The following is an 18,540-nucleotide window of genomic DNA, read 5'->3' as shown; positions in this document are numbered from 1 at the left end:
TTTTTTTATTAAATATAATCAATTAATAAAAATCAAAAGTCATTCATTTAAATATACTGCTAGAATAATAATTGTTTGTGAATTATTTATTTACCTTTGAGAGGGTCTAGGATAGATACATTTTTAATATTATGAATATAAGCTAACTGAAACATCTTTTCAACTTTTGTATTCTTTATAGAAGACTGTTAAAAGCCGTGAAGGTGCATCGTAAGAAAAACTATTCTTAAAGGTCAGAAACCATGCTATCTAACTCAACGACACTCCCTAACACAACTCAAAGTATGTAGAAAAAGTACCAAATCAGTACCAATCATCTTTTTAGTACTTAAAGTAGGACAAGAATTTAATAAAAGAGTATCAACCAAATACACCCACGCACGGTTTTCAGAACCAGTTTTGTCTTGCAACTAAACGGAAAAGAATTTTGTTGTAGAAGTATTGTTATGGTCGAAGCCATTTCCTCAATAGCATCCATCTCCATCGCGTATGAATCTAGGAATCGAATTTCAAAATACACCAGGTCCGTTACACCGTTATGTATTAATTTATCGGCAACTTTAGTACAGCACTAAGTAACATTTGACCTCAAGTTATCACGAACTTCATAATTATCATTTTGTTAATGCGTAATCTGTATGGTATCTACGACGTATGCGCCATTGACATGTTCCAAAAATACGGGTCGTAGTGCTCGAACCGAATTTCTTTGTAATCGCGATATCGGTCCTTGTTGTTACGTTTAATTCTGACTACTTACCACTCCACCACTGCGGAGATTAGTTGCATTGTTGCTCAGAAATAAGGAATCTTCTTTAGGCTTCATTTTAAGCACTTCTCACACATAATCTAGAACTAAACAACATGGGAAAAGCAATAAAATTCCAATTATGGGTGTTTAGCTAATTTATTTTCAGTTCTTAATCGCCAATAACCTACAATAAAGAGCTGATAATACAATTTAAAAAAAGTCCTATCCTAATTTTTATTGAATAATGCTTGGTAACAAATATCGTTTTTTGTATTCAATAAAAAGTTACTAACTAAACAATTATTATAAAACAAACCCAATAATGTTTAGCCGAACACAGTATTCTCGGCTACAGTGTCCGTCAACATCGTCGCAGTTTCATCAAATACATTACTGAGAAAAAAATAACTTAAAAATTTAAATAAAGCTAATTAATCATTCTCTAAAAGCCATGTATCAGTGAGTTAATTTCGAGGAAATAAGTTCAGTAGTAGTTAAATATGATTTGGCTAGAGATAGCCATTATAGATAAGAATACATCGTATATAGATTACTAAAGGTATACCAAACTGTTTGATACAAGAGGCCATCTCATAAGAGCTATGGGCGGGGATCAACGCGCCCTAACATACAATCAAATATAATTTACGAACTACAACTATAATTCGACAACACTATAAAGAAAAGTACAGTAAAAATAATCGTCAATCAAAAAAATTATGGCTAACTAATTCGCACTTTCGAGGAAAATGATTAAGAGGCACTCTGAGTGAATTTATTACTCGTGTTATAATATGTAAACTACAGGTTCTGTAACATTACTTTAGAAAATATACAAAATACAAATGTATAGTTGGCTTTACTGTTTTGACATAATTCTGTTAACAAACCCGTTTTCCAATACAATTATGGGCCAGAACTAAAATAAGTGTCAAGTCTGGCCACAAGTCGTCGATCCTCAGTCTATGAACACAATTATCCAGCGTACCTTACCTAAAGCATTAAAAGCTAATTATGTGTATGTGGCATGAACTAAGCTGTGGAATCTTACGCGGGCAATATTGCGAACTTGTAGGTCTATTGGCATTTAATCCGAACTGAAACAAAACAAAATGGGGTGGGAGAACTGCATCTATCAGCGTACAATAATACTGTACTGTTCAAATGAAAAATGTTTCGCAATATTAGCTAGCGTCAGATTCCACGAGCAATCACAATGTCTTGATTCATTAGGATACTTTACTCCCGCATATAATATTCACATATACCAAAATATGTTTGTCTTGATATATTTGCAGTATTATACCGCATAGCCGACGCCTTTCACATTAGGACAGATCTGAAAGCATAAATATTTTATATTATTATACAGATTTTTTTTTCGACAGTTTTAAAGTCTATTACGATATATGGAGAAAGAAAGAACTGAAACAGAATTATTTAGTAGGCAGTTTTAATGTAATTTGTAATATGGCAGAAACTATACTCACAACTGGGGACAAGGTCCTGGTGCATGTGGTGCTCTGCATCCATGCCGAGCGGCATACACGTGGCGGGCGGGGGCCGGCGCTGCACCTGCGGGGAACGGCTGCTTAGTCACGGGCCAGGAGGGCATGGGCATGGGTGGATTAATGTGGGACCAATATACAAAATAAAAACTTCTTTGTGAAAATAAATAGAATCAAAATAAAAACCATCTGACATGTATTGATTAGCTGCATTGTTAACTTTGATTATAGGTCATATTTTCTGTTTTTTTCAATATGTACATTATCTGAACATTCAAATGCCCAACCAACTATTTACATCTACTTTTACTGACTATATGCTGCAAATAGCCTAACTTATAACAGTACTCAAGACTCAGTTATGCTGACTCAGTACCTGGTCCAGATTGAAGCGTACGAAGGCCTCGTACTGTTCGGCAAGCTTGGTGCTGAGCGCGGTCTCGTACTCGCTCCGCAGTGCCACCTCCTGCTCGCGGAGCATTCGCTCGCAGATCATGCGCACCTGGTAACATGCAATATTCATTATTATCATTGTTTCAAATATATGTTAACATATTAACCACTTCTTTAACCCTTCTCCACTTTTGTTTTACACTTTGTCTTTGTTAAGATTCTTAAAAATGATAAAACTCTTGGGTATAGCTTTTTGTATAAACACGTCACTACATAGTATAAAACAAAGTCATTTTCTCTGTCCCTATATCCCTATGTATGGATTGATTGAAGAGGAAGGTTTATATGTATAATAACAAACATTCATTAAATAGTGGAGAAATGTTTATATTTTTGAGTATTTTAATATTTTTTTACCCTACGAGGTAGATCAAAATATTGTCGCAATGTTTAAGGGTTGACTCATGACAACCAATTTTCTAGATAGTAAATTTGTGCGTGCGAAGCAGGGGCTGGTGGTAAGTATTAAATAAATAATTTTGGTATATTTCAGTACTATTGATTTAATAATATTTCGTGCTGTTTTGCATTGGTTTATAGACCTTTCATTTTTAAACTCAGCATTTCCTATTTAAATAAAACCAGTGTGCGAATCGGACTCACGACACTGAAGGTTTTGTATGAATGCCTAAAGATAAACTAATTAGTTAGATGACAAATAAATTTAAGCTATGACAATAACAATAAAAATAATAGTTTAACCTGGATCATAATTTTTACTTTTTCTTTTTATAACAGTAGCAGAAATACATCATCTGTGAAAATTTAAACCTTTCAGCTATAATGGTTATACAGATACAGGCTAATGATGGAAAGACAGCAAACCCTCAGTAATATGGTTCCATTTTTAGTCATCAAGTATGGAACCCTCGAATAATTAGCGACATAACCATTATAGCCAATTACCTTTACGAGAGTTTCATACCTCATAAGTCGTTTGTAAAACCGTTCCCCATTTTTTGTGAAACAGGGGAATTATTTGCATATAGAAGCAAAAATTATATTTAACTATTCATTTTAACAGAACATACTTGTTTGAAAGTGAAGAGTGCACGGTGGCGAATCTTCTGTGTGTGGTGCGGCGGTGAGCAGTCACCCTCGGAGCCACTTGACGTCGAGCAGGACGTGTTGTTGAGCTGGAGCTGACCGCGACGCTGCAGGCGCTTGAACTCGTCCCAGACCTCTTGTGCTACGCGTTCTGTCGACAGTTTAAAGTATCGTGTTAAGTTTGTCAATTTGATAGACAATTTATTTTTTGTTCTTCCCATTTCATTGTTAGTAGAAAATAAATTACGTACATTATCTTTTATGTATTACTAACACTATATGGACTGAAAATAAGTCTGAAATAAATTATTGAATTGAAATAAGCTTTTTACACCAGGTATGTGAGAATGTACTTAGGTATGTGATTTTATCACCATTATTTAACATTTAAACTTTGAGTCATGGTATTTGTGTTATGTGCATAATCAATGCTTTCCCGAATTAGCATTAGAATGATTAGAATATATAGGTGAAATTCAATATAATCTCATATCAAAGATGGTTAAAATATTTTCATCATCAACTAAAGAGTCAACTTCTGATGTGCCTGCTCCTACTGTATTACTCCTATAGTAATAATGTATAATCAAAAGAATAAATAATGTTTTCATGCCAATAATAATGTCATTTCAGTAGATTTTGTTTGTTTTTTAATCAACTCAGCCCATGCTTGTCATGCATTGCATGTACTATCCAGAATTGGTCTATAAATCAAAGAAAAAATATTGGTTGTTTATTTGCCCCAACTTTAGTTATTTTATAACCACCAAGTATTTGTGACAAGTTGGAAGTCAACTAAAATGATTAGTTTACTAACATTGTTTGGTTCATTTTGTTTAAAGAAATTGCCTTACTAAACAATATGTACAATTGACATTCCATCACATTCTTTTATCTACATAATCTAAATTAATTCCGTTAATCCAGAACTAATTGTTTTTTCTATAAGTTCATAACAATTAATAAGTAAAGAGTTTTGTACAGATTAGTAACTAAATTAATCTATAATTTTTATGTATTATTTTATACACATTTTATTATTTCTCTCTTGTAAAGGTCCTTTTATGGTTTAGATATGTAAAAAATGAAAATATATCAGTCATTAAACTCACACCAACCAAACTTATAAAATACTTGAGACCTATTAAATTCCAGTATATAAAGATCAGAAGCAGTATAAATAGTAATATATATTAAGAGAAATAAGAAAGAAGTAAAACTAATAGTTAATTTATATAAATAAGCTAAACCTTATGCATGACATTCATACAAGTAACAGACAGACAGTTTACAGCTGTCAACAATGAAACAATTTAAAATCAAATGTGTAACTGACAAAAAAAGACAAGGATGGTACCTGAAGGACCTTTTTTTGTTTAGTGTCAGTTGCTAAGCAACAAAAATACCACAAAATATCAAATTTATAAGATCAAGTGACTTTAGATAATTGCATAGACCTTAATTAAATCTAAATGAGTTACTGTTAATGAGACCATGACACTCTTTTGCCTTAATTTGTTTCATTTAGACTATAAATGCATTAAATTAAACTGCACAAAGAAATATGTTTCCATTGTTAGAAACTGCCAGCTGTTATTTATTTAGCATGTTCTTCAGCTGTGTAAAATGTGTTCTATCTTTGAGCTTAGCTGCATTTATAAAAAGCTGATAAATACCATTATGAATATATAATATAACAAATTGGTATATTTTTGTTGGCATGCTAATTTTATTTTCATCATTTGTTAGTTTATTAAGTAATTCTTTTTTATTCCAACCAGTAAGTTTCCTCTTCAGAAATGTTTTTGTTACAAAGGTACAAAGAGAATTATAAATACAAGACCTCAACATTATAACCTTCATGATAAAATCTAAACAGTAATACAAGTGTAAATTCTGACTACAACAAAGTGAACTAAGAATCGAAATTATGTTTTGCAATGAATATGCAATAATTGATGTCAACATTCAAATAAAACAGCTTACATAGGCAATTATTTGCAAAGTTTGAATATGTCTAGTCATGCAGTCAATTAGTAATTATTAACGTTTGTTAAAATGAAACATGCATATTTAAGCTGAGTATGCAGTTTGGAATTGCTTGAACTGCATATGTTCGACAAAAAACTTGGGTTGCAGTAAAAACTAACCCACGATTTAACGCTACAAAGACTTGGGAGCAGGGGATTAAACACAAAAACCAACAAAAGGACATGAAAAAATCCACGCAGTAGTCTTCATGCATCACTCATCTCGCTCTAACGCGATAAAAATATTCATGATGCAGTGGAAACAATGGCGTTAGATAATACAGCTGTAATAAATATACAAATAATGTATAAATTCATACTAATATCAATTAAAAACCCTAGCGGAGGCTTCGTACCCATTCCAAGTCATAAATAAAAAAAATAAACAAACCTGGGGTCAGTTTCGCAGGTGCAATAACGGATTCTCCAAATGACGATGGTCTGCTTTCATTCACCTTAATTCCAGGACTTGTACTTGAACTGGCTGCAAATGGCGAGCATCGTCGCCTCTTAGCTGGCATTTGGGCCATGGACTCCCAGTCCAAATTTCTTTTGAGAGTAGCACACGCCATTTTCTTTTTACGCCCAGCGAATGTCCTCTACTTATCCGATACTATGTTTGGAATTTCTGCTTTTGTCACAAACTAAGCAAAAATCGAAAATAATATTAAAACTTAAAGAAAGGAAGCACTACAATTTAAATATATTTATTTCTAAATTATTTTCTTAAAGGATTTCTACAAATATTAAAGATTATTTATTTGACGCTCTCCGATTCTCTCACTTCCAAATAAAATCCGGCAGCGAACACTTTTCACACAATTCAATTTTATTTTGACGTTTTGTTGTTATAAACAGTTGCACCAACTTTCTAAAATAATAGACCATAAACAATTGGTTATGCAGACGCTCATTGAACGGTGTGAGAATATCGGCCAGGAATAACTGACTAAAAACGCAATTTGTAGATTTAATAATGAAATATGGGAAAATTTCATAAAACCCTTTTTGTTTCCATAATTTGTTGTTTTTTCTTCATGTTTGGTCAAAAATCGTTGCTAACTTGTCCAATGATAAGAAAGTTGTTCTAAATGTTGCTCTACTCTAGAAAATAGTTAATGTCATAATCAGTTTGACAGTTCGACTAGAGATAAGCGAAAATTGTTTTGACTGACCGTGAGTCATTCATATTACAAATAATTATTTCCAACTCCTTGTTCGTTGTTACTTTAGGCTGTGCCTAGTGCTAAACTCAAAGGTCCACGCACCTTTATCGTTTTTGTGTTTAAAGTTTTTTATAAGCCGTCAAACTGGGGAACGAAATGTCGTCATCCGCTATGGAAAGTATCCTTTTTTAAAGTTTCGAAAGTTTTTGACATCTTTCGTCTATGTAAACATGCAGAACAAAAATTCTACGTTTAATTTTTAAGAGGAATGTATTTCTACCAATACCCATAAGGCGATCACGAAGAAAAAGAAGTATGAAACATCTATGGATCCGATTAATGGTATTTCCCCACCTTACGTTATTGACATATTTATTCAAGTTTGTAGAAATATAAGTATCTGGACGTACAGTTTTTGTACATTCCATATTGTTTATCTCAATGTTTTACTCACTCAAACTGAATCGTCAATCCATTTAACTACCTACCAAAACATCAAGGACACTCATCACTGTTAGAATTCTATTATAATTTGTATTAACTCTCCTAAAAGCATGAACGAATATCATACTGAATTATATTACTATCCTTCCTAGAGCAATACAACCATCAGAATATCATTTCATATTTTATCACAAAGTAAATAAAGCCAATTATAATCTCAATGTTTTCAAAGCTGATAAATATCTAGTGTTACAAAGAATATACAAGTGACTCATCAAGCTATATTAGGGTTTTTTATATTGAGTAACAGGTTTTACTAATTGCAGCACTTTTGATGAAACTGCCTCCTGCATTGTGCGATGCATTGCTTTATTTATATTTAGCTTTGTTACTTACATATTTAATTAAGAACAGGATTCATGTTGCTTAAATTGTAATGGCTGATTTATTTACACTGTATTCCTTAACTCCCAACAATCAGAACACCTCTTTAATTTAAAATTTGCTGTAAAAGAGTTAGAGAGGAACTCAAAAAAATGTGAGAAAGAAGAAAAGTTGGAGAAAGAGAAAGCCAAGAAGGCGATACAGAAAGGCAACTTGGAAGGAGCGCGGATACATGCAGAGAATGCTATACGGCAGAAGAATCAAGCTCTCAACTACCTGAGGATGTCAGCGAGAGTGGATGCAGTGTCCAGCAGAGTACAAACAGCACTCACAACTAGAAAGGTCAGTTAGCAATAAAAATTTTTATATCTATCATAAAACACTTTCCCATAATGAAAAAAAAAAATGGACATTATTATTTCTTGGAAAAACCGTGGACTACTCAATTTTAAGACCAAATATACTATGCGGATTTTTTTTGTACATAGTTGCCAAATTGAAAAAAAAATTGATGTTATTTCAGGTAACAAATTCCATGGCGGGTGTAGTAAAAGCGATGGACGCGGCAATGAAATCAATGAACCTGGAAAAGATATCAACACTTATGGACAAGTTCGAGAGCCAATTCGAAGATCTGGATGTCCAGTCGTCATACATGGAGAACGCGATGTCACAAACAACGACAACCACAGTACCACAGGGAGATGTCGACAATCTATTGCAGCAAGTTGCTGATGAAGCAGGGTACGTTTTATCTTTCTCGATTTGTTTACCCACTTTAATAAGGTTAATGGTATAATGAAACATTTGTGGATGCAAAGACTGAACTATGATATCATACGATTTTTCAAATTGTTCTGTCTAACTATTCAATAATTACTTACAATGGAATAAAACATATTAGTATCTAAATAAATTATGGATGAGCCATTGGTACATTGTCAAAGTTGTAAATTCGTTATATTTAAGTTTAAGTATTGCATAGGCAACAGTAGATAAATAGATGCAGAGTGCTGATTGTTTAATTTTCACGAGTATAAGTATTGTTAAAATTTCTTTCAGATTGGAACTCAACATGGAGCTGCCGTCCGGGGTCCCCAGTACATCAGTGGGCACCGCCACCGTCGTGTCGCAGGAACAAGACGAGCTCACGCAGAGACTCGCGAGATTACGACAGGCCGAATAACATAGCGTTGTACAGATATACGTTACGTGTCATTATGTTGTATGCACTATCCTCAACTGTTGAAGACCTAAATAACATATTCGTTGTAAGGAAAATGTTTTGCTAACAAGTTGGTGCAGGGTTAAGTACAAAGCATTATTGCTAATACCGCTAATATATTTGAGCCATACTGTCTTATTAACCAGTGAGCAGGAAAATTGATTACCAGGAGTAAATAACGATTATGTATTTACTATTTCGTGATTTTTTTCACAAGCGCTATTCGGAAATTAAAAATATTAAGTCTACGATAAAGATTACGGTACGATTTCAGCAATTATAGTTTACTCTATGATGTTGGCAAGTTTTATCTTAACTATAAAGGAGATTAAGATGCAATTGTGAATGCGAGTCGGCGGATGTTTTCTCAAATATTAATACTCAAAAAAGATCTTTACAAAGCTATTTCAGCATAATTTTTCTGCATAACATTCCCTTGCAAATGAGTATGTGGGTCTAAGTTAACTTCGACAATAATTACTATTTCTGTTGCAAATATTACAAGGTTGACTTATTTAGGTCTCAGCAATCAATATTGCAGATATTATAATTCAAACATCTCTTAACAATAATGAATTTCTTGTTTTCGCGCCATTTCCAAATATGCTATTATACTGTGATCACAAAATATAAAAACTTGCATATTAATTAAGGTAAAATATAAATGTCTTGTATTTTTTTGTAAATTATCTTTATAAAGTTATGATTATATGTTCTTGTTTTTATTTTTGAGTTGATATAAATAAACGGTGTGGAGTAGGGGAATGAACGAAGTCACTAGCCAAAGAATAGCATCTATTATTTTTCATCAATAGTTAATGGAAGGAGTCCCCTCCTCATTAAAGGTATAATATAATATAGGATAAAAATAATTAAAAGCAGTGTACTTTTAAAACTTTTATTATTCATAAAACAATTAAAGGAACAATACCGGGAACTATTCGGGTATTACCGAAATATTCACGAGAAATAAATCGTACAACAATCTTAAAATAAAATTAAAACTCTCACAAAATTACTATGTAAAAGAGAAACTTATTAAACAAAATGTTAGTTTAATACACAAAACAGCGAAATAATACTTTTTAGTTATGCCTTGATGGCGATCACATCGCCTTGAACAAGAGAACTTAGCAATAAAATCACTTAAATGTACCCCTTACAGCTAGTTATATAAAGACCGGCGTTATCCTAACGGACTAGCCACAATACTGTTGTATGCTCATGTAACACCTTTTATTTGAACTGAAATCATCTTTGGAGGCTTCTTTTCGTACACATTCAATATTGAACACATCTTTGGAGGAAACTATGGCGATTACACATTTAAAACATATGTGTATACAGCAGAATGTAAAAAGAATATAGCAAGCTTGAAGTAACGAGTGATATCTTAATTAATTGTAAATAAGTAGAAGGAACATTTATGTGATGTCAAATTATATACTAATAAAATTTAAAATATACCGAACATGAATCTTCGATCAAAATCTTGCGAGTTTTTATGTAGACAAGAGTGATATAATTGAGAATGAACATTAAAGTTTTTAATAAGCTCTTATGCTACTGTTGGTAGCTATATTATCAAACAAAACAACATTTTCCCTTAACTAATCAAGTAACTTTTTTACGTATTTTTCTTACAGAAAATCATAACTAGAAAGTAATAAGATAGACTAGACAGCTATAAGTAAATACAAGGACTTAGAAAGTGTAGAAAAAGGTGGAAAAATATCAAGTTTTATAGTAAATACTGAAGAAGGCTTTATTAGAAGAATGTGTACGTATTATGAATAAAATCTGTGTCGAACGACGGATTGTGTCAAACTATGTGAATCTAATGGCAATTATGTGACTTAGTAGAAAGGTGAATATAGGCCGAGATTTAAAGATCCTGTTGTTGGGCATAGATTAATGGATATTCAGCCTAAGTATTCTAGCTGAGGAAAATAAAGTTTTTTTTTCTCTACTTACGCAGACCAGATAAAATCAAAAGAAGACGTTGGTTAACGCTGTCTGATGCATTTTATCTTAATGATGGTTATTCCTCTATCCTAGATATCGAAGATGAGTTTGAGATGGAGACGATAATTAGAGGTCTGTGCAGCGCAGATGCGACTGACGCGGTCCAACCAGCATTGGTAACTTCAAAGGTTTGGTGCTATACATATTAGTGTATAGTTATCAGTAAGAAGTCGAAATCGATATTATTTATTCGGAATAGAAATAATACACATGAATATGTATACGGACTTTACAGTGAATTAGAATGTAATCACAATAAATCTCGGCCTAAATCTTTGGTATGGTGTTAAGCGTCTCCGTTGTCGGTGGTTTTGAAAGATATGTGATAGAAGAACCAGTCTTCCAAGAACGATGGCACGAAGGCTCTACTCTTCGTGTACTTGACAGGAGGTTTCAGCTTGGCCAGCTCCTGCTCGTAAAGTTCAAGAGATTCGGGAGAGGTTGCACCATTGCCCTGAAACATTATTGTGGTGAATTTAAAAGTAGTGTTGAGATTATCTACAATAAAGGCAAGTTAGACAAAAAAATAAGTCCATACAAAGATATTTAAAGACAGCCGAAAAGCCTTTACACTAGAGTAAGATAGAAAGTACAGCAAATTTTTTCCTTTGGTAATTGAAATGCGACTGCATTGCATTTGTTTAAAAATTAAATCGTAATTCCAACGTTAGAATCGTCGCCATGGTTACCCAAAATTTACATTTGACCAAAAAGTCTACATACGTGTGTCATAAACTTCCCGTTGGGCTTCAGGATCTTGAAGGAGGCGTTCAGTATAGTGATCATGAACTCCCACAGTTCACCGCAGGCGGACTCCGAGATCGGAATGTCGGTCAGATCGCCAAACACATAGTCAACCTTCTTCCCCTCAGTAATGAATTTGTTGACTGTCAGCATGCAGTCTTCAACGATCACCTGGAAATGCAAGCGATTATTATCTTCATTTCTAAAGGTTTAGGTACTATTTTTTTTTCATGTTAGCTGTTTACAGATAGTTGGGGGGTCACAAAAATCAAATACCAGCTTCTCATGGCTGTTAACAGGATCAACGATTGTCAATTGACTTGCCATTTGAAAACGTTGACGTTGGTGACGTTGACCAAATAAATGACAAATTGCAACGGACTCATTGAGAAAGAGTGCTGACCTTGGAAACACTTAAACCGGCCGAAATTGCCAAGGAAAGTTGTCAAAGGGTAAACTGTATTCGGAAATACTTTCCTAAAAGCTGTATTTGAGTTTTAAGATCAAGATAACCTTTTTATCCACATAATAAGTATGAAAGGTGAATTATAAATAATTTCAGTTTATTCACAAATTTACCCGACCAGTGACAGATTTTTGGCGCGTCGCGTGCAATACCGGTGTTACGCAAAAGCTTTATATAGACCAGACATTTGGTACTATAGTGTGGTATAATTACACATTTCGAGAGCAGTTAAAATATATCAGTAGGTTATACATTAGCCTACAAATTAGAAATAGAAGTAAATTAAATGCTGCAGTTTTGAATGAAAGAGGTTCTTACGATGACATTAGGCAAAATGTGAATTACATCAGAATTTCAAGCATAAGACATAACATTTTGAACACCTAATGAAATTCAAATATTTTTCAGGGATATTTTAAGTTACTATAACATAAAAAGGGACATCACAAGTACAAATAAATCATGTCATTACTTCATAATTGGGGCCCTTTTTTCTCTCGAGCACGTCCCCGCAAATGGACCGCAGATATTTGTTACAGGCGGTCATCACGACTTCGTCAATCTCTAACATCCAAACGTATTTAGGTTTCTCCTTCAGCAGTTCATATAATAAAGCACCGTCGCCGCCACCTTGAAACAATTAGTACCTTGTAAGCTAATATTAAAGTTAGGAATGTGAGGATAGATTTTACGGGTGCAGAAAAGCGAAAGTTTGAAGTTAATCTCCGTTATTATAACAGTTAGGACAGATCGCGTCATAGTCTTCTTAGTCTAACTTACTTAAAAATCAGAGCAAATTCTTTTTTTTAAGGAATATTCTATTGTTTTCTTGAATTAATTTATGATTTCATTTCCATTCCAATTGGCCGGTATTTGAAAAGTAATATAAACGACAACCGTACTCATAAAGCACTTAGGAAGCCGTGAAGGGTGGAAAAACTAGGTTCTGTCCAATGTAATTTGACCTTCAAGAACTCCTTTTGATTTGACAGACTTTCAAGTTCAGTCATCAAGCCTCTGAATACTTTGTCGATAGTTTGTGTTGATGTCGAGTTGTTACCCAGATGGTGTGCATGAAAGCTCTTGAAGAGTGTTTCTAATACTACTACTACTTCATTAAAGTCCAAACAGAAAGTCCACATAGTGATAATAAGAAGTTTAGAAGCAGTGTATTCTGGCAGTGTCTCCATAAAACCTCGTTAATCACTGGGTAGAAAATAATTTGGCACATTCAAAATATATTAACAATAGAATCGTGTACAATTCAAAGAAGTATAGGAAATTACAGCTTACGATATAACTTTCCAGTTTATCTTACGACATTATTTGCTTTTACCGGTGTAGACATTAAATCATTTAGATAAAACAGTGAACACTGGCAGCACGAAACACGCGATATTATTTACTCTTCGTATTTAGTTACCACTTATCCTCATTTCTGCAATGTTTTGGCCTTGTAAAGCATTAAAGATTCTCATCTACATAGACGAATATATTCTTTATTTACATACACGATTTTTAACCATGTCCCCTATGTTATATTCTTATTGTCTCGATTATTGGAAACCGGAATTTTCCCCTTCTTTAAAGGATTCTATTCAATGTTTACCTATATAAAAGAGGCGGTTAAAATAATCCTCCTTTTATTCCATCTCTTTGTAAGGGTTTCAAGGGAGAGCTCTTTGAACAGATTTAAGTTGCCTTTGACAAAATTCTTTTTGTAGTTTTGTAACCGTTCCATTATGTATACTTTCCCCTCCCTTTATGTATAGTATTATAGACGTACCTAAACAGTTCATAAAAAAACATAAAACCCGTTTAGTATATTTCGACAATGCTCTAAAGATCTCAAGATCAAAACCAAGTAGATAATCTACACAAAAAGTATACTGAGTACAGTAAAGTGTACTGTGTATCCTTTTCGAAATTGAATAGGCCCATTGGGAAGGTCATTTGCCATCGCTTCCTGCCACACAATTTTTTTTATAGCATGTACAACCTACAACCTGCCTTGAGACGAACACCCTGAATACGTGTCACCAAAAATAGACTTTAAAATCATAATTCAGAGGTTCTTTAGACGATAAACCATTTCATTGCTCCAAGGTATGTGAATGTATTAGCGGCAAGTTGTACTGTTATGTAACTACCTACCTAGTCTACCTACATAGGAGAATCTATAATTCCAAAATTAGCATTTGCCGCACACCCCATTTAAATTCTATGTTCCTACAAAAATACTCTTTGAATCCAACCTACGTTTGTTACAATGTTACAAGACGTGTCAATTTATTGATTGGCGTCTGAGTATCAATTTAATGTGAGTGGCCCGAGTCAAAGGGTTAACAAGCCTTGATACATGCATACAAACTGTTATAATCCCAATATGGCGGGAATTGGTTAAAAAGCGATACTTCAGTTACGTCAATGTCAAACAACGGTCTATATTTAAGTAAAGTGTAAAATTCTTACCTAAAATCACAATTTCTTTGCCTTCGTAATTCTCCTTGCCTCTCTGCATGAGAGTTTCAGTGTATATAAGATCAGCCTCAGAAATGTCTGCAATAAATAAAATTTCGTTAGTACATCTTATAAACAACACTTCAGACGTTGAGTAGACGACGTTAAATTCGTGATCGAACAGATAGACCGTTCATGGCCATTGCTTGCCAACTTGAATGAGACCTATCCGGGAACCAAACCACCAATCGTCTGCTCAACATTATGTTCATAATCTTACTTTGTAAGTCATCTAGCACCAACATGTTGCCAAGGGTTTTAGAATGGACGATCTGGACTCTTTGGAACGGAGACTGTTCATCGAATACAACGGCATCGATATCATATTCAAGAAGACGTTCATCTGAAAATCAACGACACGTTTAATTGCTGACAACAAGTTTAAAAATTTTCATGTTTGAACTTAAACATTATTTTGTTATCCCAATATATAAAGAAGTAAGGAGGCCAGATCAGTTTTTAATTGTTGGTTAAATTTTATTGCAAACAAATGGTACATGGACAATTGAAATGATCGTTACATATTCCGATGATGTATCCAAAATACGGTCTGGTAAGTAATTATGGGTGATATTTACAATAATTATTCAAAGGAATAACTAATAAATCATTAAATTATAGGTATACTACTTAGGATGAGATAGTTCTACATGTTTAATAGGTTTATGAACGGCAATCGGTGATTCTATAGTTCAGAAACCCAAAGCCCAATTGAGCGGTAAAATTAAGGGTCATAATCGCCGATCGCTGGGACAAAAGTACCATGTATGAATCCGGCTAAATAAAACAGATGTGCAGCAAATGTAAAGTTCAAAAATAATACACCACTTACCTGAAGTCGGGTAATACCTGCCGAAGAGGCACCGCTTTAATGGTGCATAAGCTTGAGATTTATTAAGAGTGATGTATTTTTTCAGTTGATTTTCCATAACCCTCGCCGACTATTAAAAAAATAAATCATAAAGAAGGAAAAACGAAAATAATGCAGGTTGTCTAACATGCAGTTTGGTATTTATAAATTTAAGGCCAAATAAGGTTGAGCGTCATCGCAAATACTGGAAGATTCGTTAGTAACATTCATTCATGTATGGGTAGGGAAAAATGATACATCAAGTTAATTTAAAAAATACACAAACTTTTAAGAATAGGTCCATCTATCAAGATGTTAGTAGGACCCTATCCTAAAATGTTTGTTACCATAAAAAACGTGAGAAAACATGCATAGAGTTAAAATACTTAAGACCTAAGTATCCTTTTACACATTTTGGTTGCTGAGTAGGCCGCGGTGTTAAACATCCGCCGTTAAATAAAAAAGAAAACTGTATTTTGTAAAAAGTCTAGTGAAGAGCTTTATGTTTGATGGAAGTCTACTCAGCAACTTCAATGAGTGATGATGTCTTAATTAAGTTTTGTAACAGAGGACATACAGTGATAAATATGTAATAATATACAGTGCATGTTTATGTACACAAATAAGTAAATATATGCCTAAATACTTTTTAAATAAGTTCTAAGAACTAAATTAGTCCCATTATTAATATATGTATATTTTAACTAATATGCAAACATTTTTATGAATAAATGCTCATTTCTGCACATGTACATTGTACATGTAAACTAATTAGTATTATTTAGAATATAAGTGATGAATTAGTTGATTTATGCAATATGAATGGGTACATATTACTATGTACATTTTTAATTTTCTTTATAAGTAACATTGTCAACCCAATAGACAACTTTGTCAATTTTGAATGTTTTTTATCCAACTAGACTTTTTCCTTGACAATTTATTGCTTTCACAGGAAGTCAATTGAATGATTAATGTTCTTACATCTGAATTGGGATGATACATATTTACATTTTTATATCAAATATAAATTAATGTGAAAATTATCTAAAATAATTATTTAACATTAAACTATTAATTCTTGAATGTATTATTTCATTGATTTATAGTCGGGCTTTGATTAAAATTGTTTGGCAATTTTCAAAGTTCAGGGTCAAATAAATTATACTTATATAGGAAAACTGCATAAATGAAACTATATAAATCCACAAAAATGCATAGCTTTTTGCACTATCATTCAATTTCTATAACATCATAATGCAAATTTCTGACAAAATTACAGCAGCAGTGTGTATCAAAATCTATAAATTAAATAATTGCACTGAATCTGACAAAAATCATAATATAGAACAGCAAAAGAAAACAAAATACTTTGGTACTGGGGCAATGACATCAAACGAAATAAACAAAGGCTTATTACTGAATACTGGCATTCCATCACTAACCAGAACTAGTTAGGTAAACATCAAATTTATAACCACGTTTGATTGTTGGGAAAAGTTTTACCCTCCCGCAGTCCAAAGTCTTTCTTAGCGAACGTTCCAGTAGTCTAGTATGCTAGAAAATAAATAAAACGCTCAACCTTCACATGTCTGACTATCACTAATTAAGATGTTAAGTAAAATATTTGTATATTTTACTTGTATAGGTGTTGCTCACTATGAAACCTTGTTGAAAGATTTAAGTACCCCTTTTTTTTTAAACAAAAAGCAACTTCTTTCTTAAGGAATCTAAGACATTCCTCAGGACAAGCATGAATGAATCGCACATATGCTTGTCCTACACGGGGATTGAACCCGCAGCACTTCACATTATGATGACCTCAACCACTTGGTTCTCTGTATTATATGATTCAAATTGAGAGAAAAAAAAATACAAGTAACAATTGCAGTTTATGGAAGTTTCTAATTTAATGCATATTATTTTTAATTATTGTTTATGCTGCTTGACTAAATAAATGACTGTGGTCATTAAATGTTTATCATCAATTACATTTTTTATGATTACTATGAGCTTAGATATGAAACAGAAAATAATTTTAAGAAAATCAATTTATGCATTTAAAATTTTCTTACACAATCTTATTTGATCGAGATCAAAATCGCTCAGCGTAATTGAATGATTATATTCGGCATGCTTGACAATGTCGTATGTGTGTCGTATACTACGATATAATAACACTTCGGTCCCTTATAGTGCTATACTATCATATATTTCGCATATATCACACAGCGCGCTTACCTTGAGTGTCATTAAAGCTTCTACGTTCTCCTCTTTGTAATATTCAATGTTTACAGTGACGAGGCCACGATCGAACAGTCTCACCGATACCGTAGAGCCTTTCTTGCCGGTCATGAGTTTCAGGCTACCGTCTTCTAGTTTTACCTCAGTAACTAAAACGAGATTTGGAACATACTCCTTCAGCACGGTTTCCAACTGGCCAAAAATTGTTTTTTGGCCATTTTCGTCTGCTAGACGGGCGGGGTCGATCGAGAAATCTAATAACACGGTGTGGACAGACATTTTTAACTATATTCAATGATTGCACAGTCTGCTATTAGAATATTTAGGTACAAGAACCGGCAAATCGTTAAATGGTACAGCAAAGCCGGCACCACTCTTGACTTGAAATTGAAGGAAATGGCAAATTGAGGTTTTCCAAAGAGTATATACATTAGAAAATGTTCAGTGTTTCCAATTAAAAAATACCCAATCGATTCTTGAACCGAATAATTCCAATTGAATAGTTCAGTAAGAGTTTTATGAGTTATAGTATGAGTATATTTAATTTAAAGTCTAAGAAGGACTTATAGCATTGTTCCTCCATGTAAGTAATTATTAAGTAGTTCACAGTAGTTGTGGATCAAGATTTGCGTATTATTTTTCTGGGCAACTCGGAGATTGTTTTTGTCATTTTTTCATGTTGC

The 18,540-nt window shown here is 33.2% G+C and overlaps 3 protein-coding genes across 4 annotated transcripts; 1 reads left to right on the top strand and 2 right to left on the bottom strand.

Moving 5' to 3' along the window:
• Positions 1 to 888: 888 nt before the first annotated feature.
• Positions 889 to 6,629, bottom strand: LOC113502274 (akirin-like). Its single transcript, XM_026883773.1, has 5 exons — positions 6,181 to 6,629; positions 3,744 to 3,910; positions 2,636 to 2,761; positions 2,242 to 2,326; positions 889 to 2,090 (listed from the first exon to the last, which is right to left on the bottom strand). The coding sequence occupies exons 1-5, from the start codon at positions 6,359 to 6,361 to the stop codon at positions 2,080 to 2,082; spliced, it is 570 nt and encodes a 189-aa protein (XP_026739574.1). The 5' UTR covers positions 6,362 to 6,629; the 3' UTR covers positions 889 to 2,079.
• A 290-nt stretch (positions 6,630 to 6,919) lies between these two features.
• On the top strand, positions 6,920 to 9,397 carry LOC113502273 (charged multivesicular body protein 1b). Of its 2 annotated transcripts, none has more exons than XM_026883771.1 (4): positions 6,920 to 7,133; positions 7,881 to 8,125; positions 8,307 to 8,527; positions 8,846 to 9,397. In XM_026883771.1, exons 1-4 carry the CDS (start codon positions 7,112 to 7,114, stop codon positions 8,967 to 8,969), a joined length of 612 nt encoding a protein of 203 aa, XP_026739572.1. In that variant the 5' UTR covers positions 6,920 to 7,111; the 3' UTR covers positions 8,970 to 9,397. The 2 variants fall into 2 exon arrangements, with proteins under 2 accessions (XP_026739572.1, XP_026739573.1); XM_026883772.1 differs by lacking the exon at positions 6,920 to 7,133 and adding an exon at positions 7,186 to 7,297.
• A 495-nt stretch (positions 9,398 to 9,892) lies between these two features.
• On the bottom strand, positions 9,893 to 18,267 carry LOC113502268 (spermine synthase). The gene is made up of 7 exons (XM_026883765.1): positions 17,855 to 18,267; positions 15,596 to 15,704; positions 14,984 to 15,106; positions 14,716 to 14,802; positions 12,716 to 12,873; positions 11,757 to 11,948; positions 9,893 to 11,487 (listed from the first exon to the last, which is right to left on the bottom strand). Exons 1-7 carry the CDS (start codon positions 18,134 to 18,136, stop codon positions 11,320 to 11,322), a joined length of 1,119 nt encoding a protein of 372 aa, XP_026739566.1. The 5' UTR covers positions 18,137 to 18,267; the 3' UTR covers positions 9,893 to 11,319.
• Positions 18,268 to 18,540: the final 273 nt, after the last annotated feature.

Source organism: Trichoplusia ni, chromosome 17 (assembly GCF_003590095.1).
Source record: "Trichoplusia ni isolate ovarian cell line Hi5 chromosome 17, tn1, whole genome shotgun sequence".
In the NCBI taxonomy this organism is placed as follows: Eukaryota; Metazoa; Arthropoda; class Insecta; order Lepidoptera; family Noctuidae; genus Trichoplusia; species Trichoplusia ni.
This window is presented reverse-complemented; position numbering and strand designations above follow the sequence as displayed.

What these genes read in the sequence shown, in the direction of transcription:
- LOC113502268 (XM_026883765.1), bottom strand. Translation starts at nt 18,136, where the DNA reads ATGTCTGTCCACACCGTGTTATTAGATTTCTCGATCGACCCCGCCCGT. An exon ending in AAGCTTTAATGACACTCAAG is followed by an intron (nt 15,705 to 17,854) that starts GTAAGCGCGCTG and finishes TTTTTTTAATAG; the next exon opens with TCGGCGAGGGTTATGGAAAA. An exon ending in ACGGGAAGTTTATGACACAC is followed by an intron (nt 11,488 to 11,756) that starts GTATGTAGACTT and finishes ATAATGTTTCAG; the next exon opens with GGCAATGGTGCAACCTCTCC.
- LOC113502273 (XM_026883771.1), top strand. Translation starts at nt 7,112, where the DNA reads ATGTCGTCATCCGCTATGGAAA. An exon ending in GTCGTCATCCGCTATGGAAA is followed by an intron (nt 7,134 to 7,880) that starts GTATCCTTTTTT and finishes CCCAACAATCAG; the next exon opens with AACACCTCTTTAATTTAAAA. An exon ending in CAAGTTGCTGATGAAGCAGG is followed by an intron (nt 8,528 to 8,845) that starts GTACGTTTTATC and finishes AATTTCTTTCAG; the next exon opens with ATTGGAACTCAACATGGAGC.
- LOC113502274 (XM_026883773.1), bottom strand. Translation starts at nt 6,361, where the DNA reads ATGGCGTGTGCTACTCTCAAAAGAAATTTGGACTGGGAGTCCATGGCC. An exon ending in ACCTGCGAAACTGACCCCAG is followed by an intron (nt 3,911 to 6,180) that starts GTTTGTTTATTT and finishes AACTGTCGACAG; the next exon opens with AACGCGTAGCACAAGAGGTC. An exon ending in TACGCTTCAATCTGGACCAG is followed by an intron (nt 2,327 to 2,635) that starts GTACTGAGTCAG and finishes CGTTCCCCGCAG; the next exon opens with GTGCAGCGCCGGCCCCCGCC.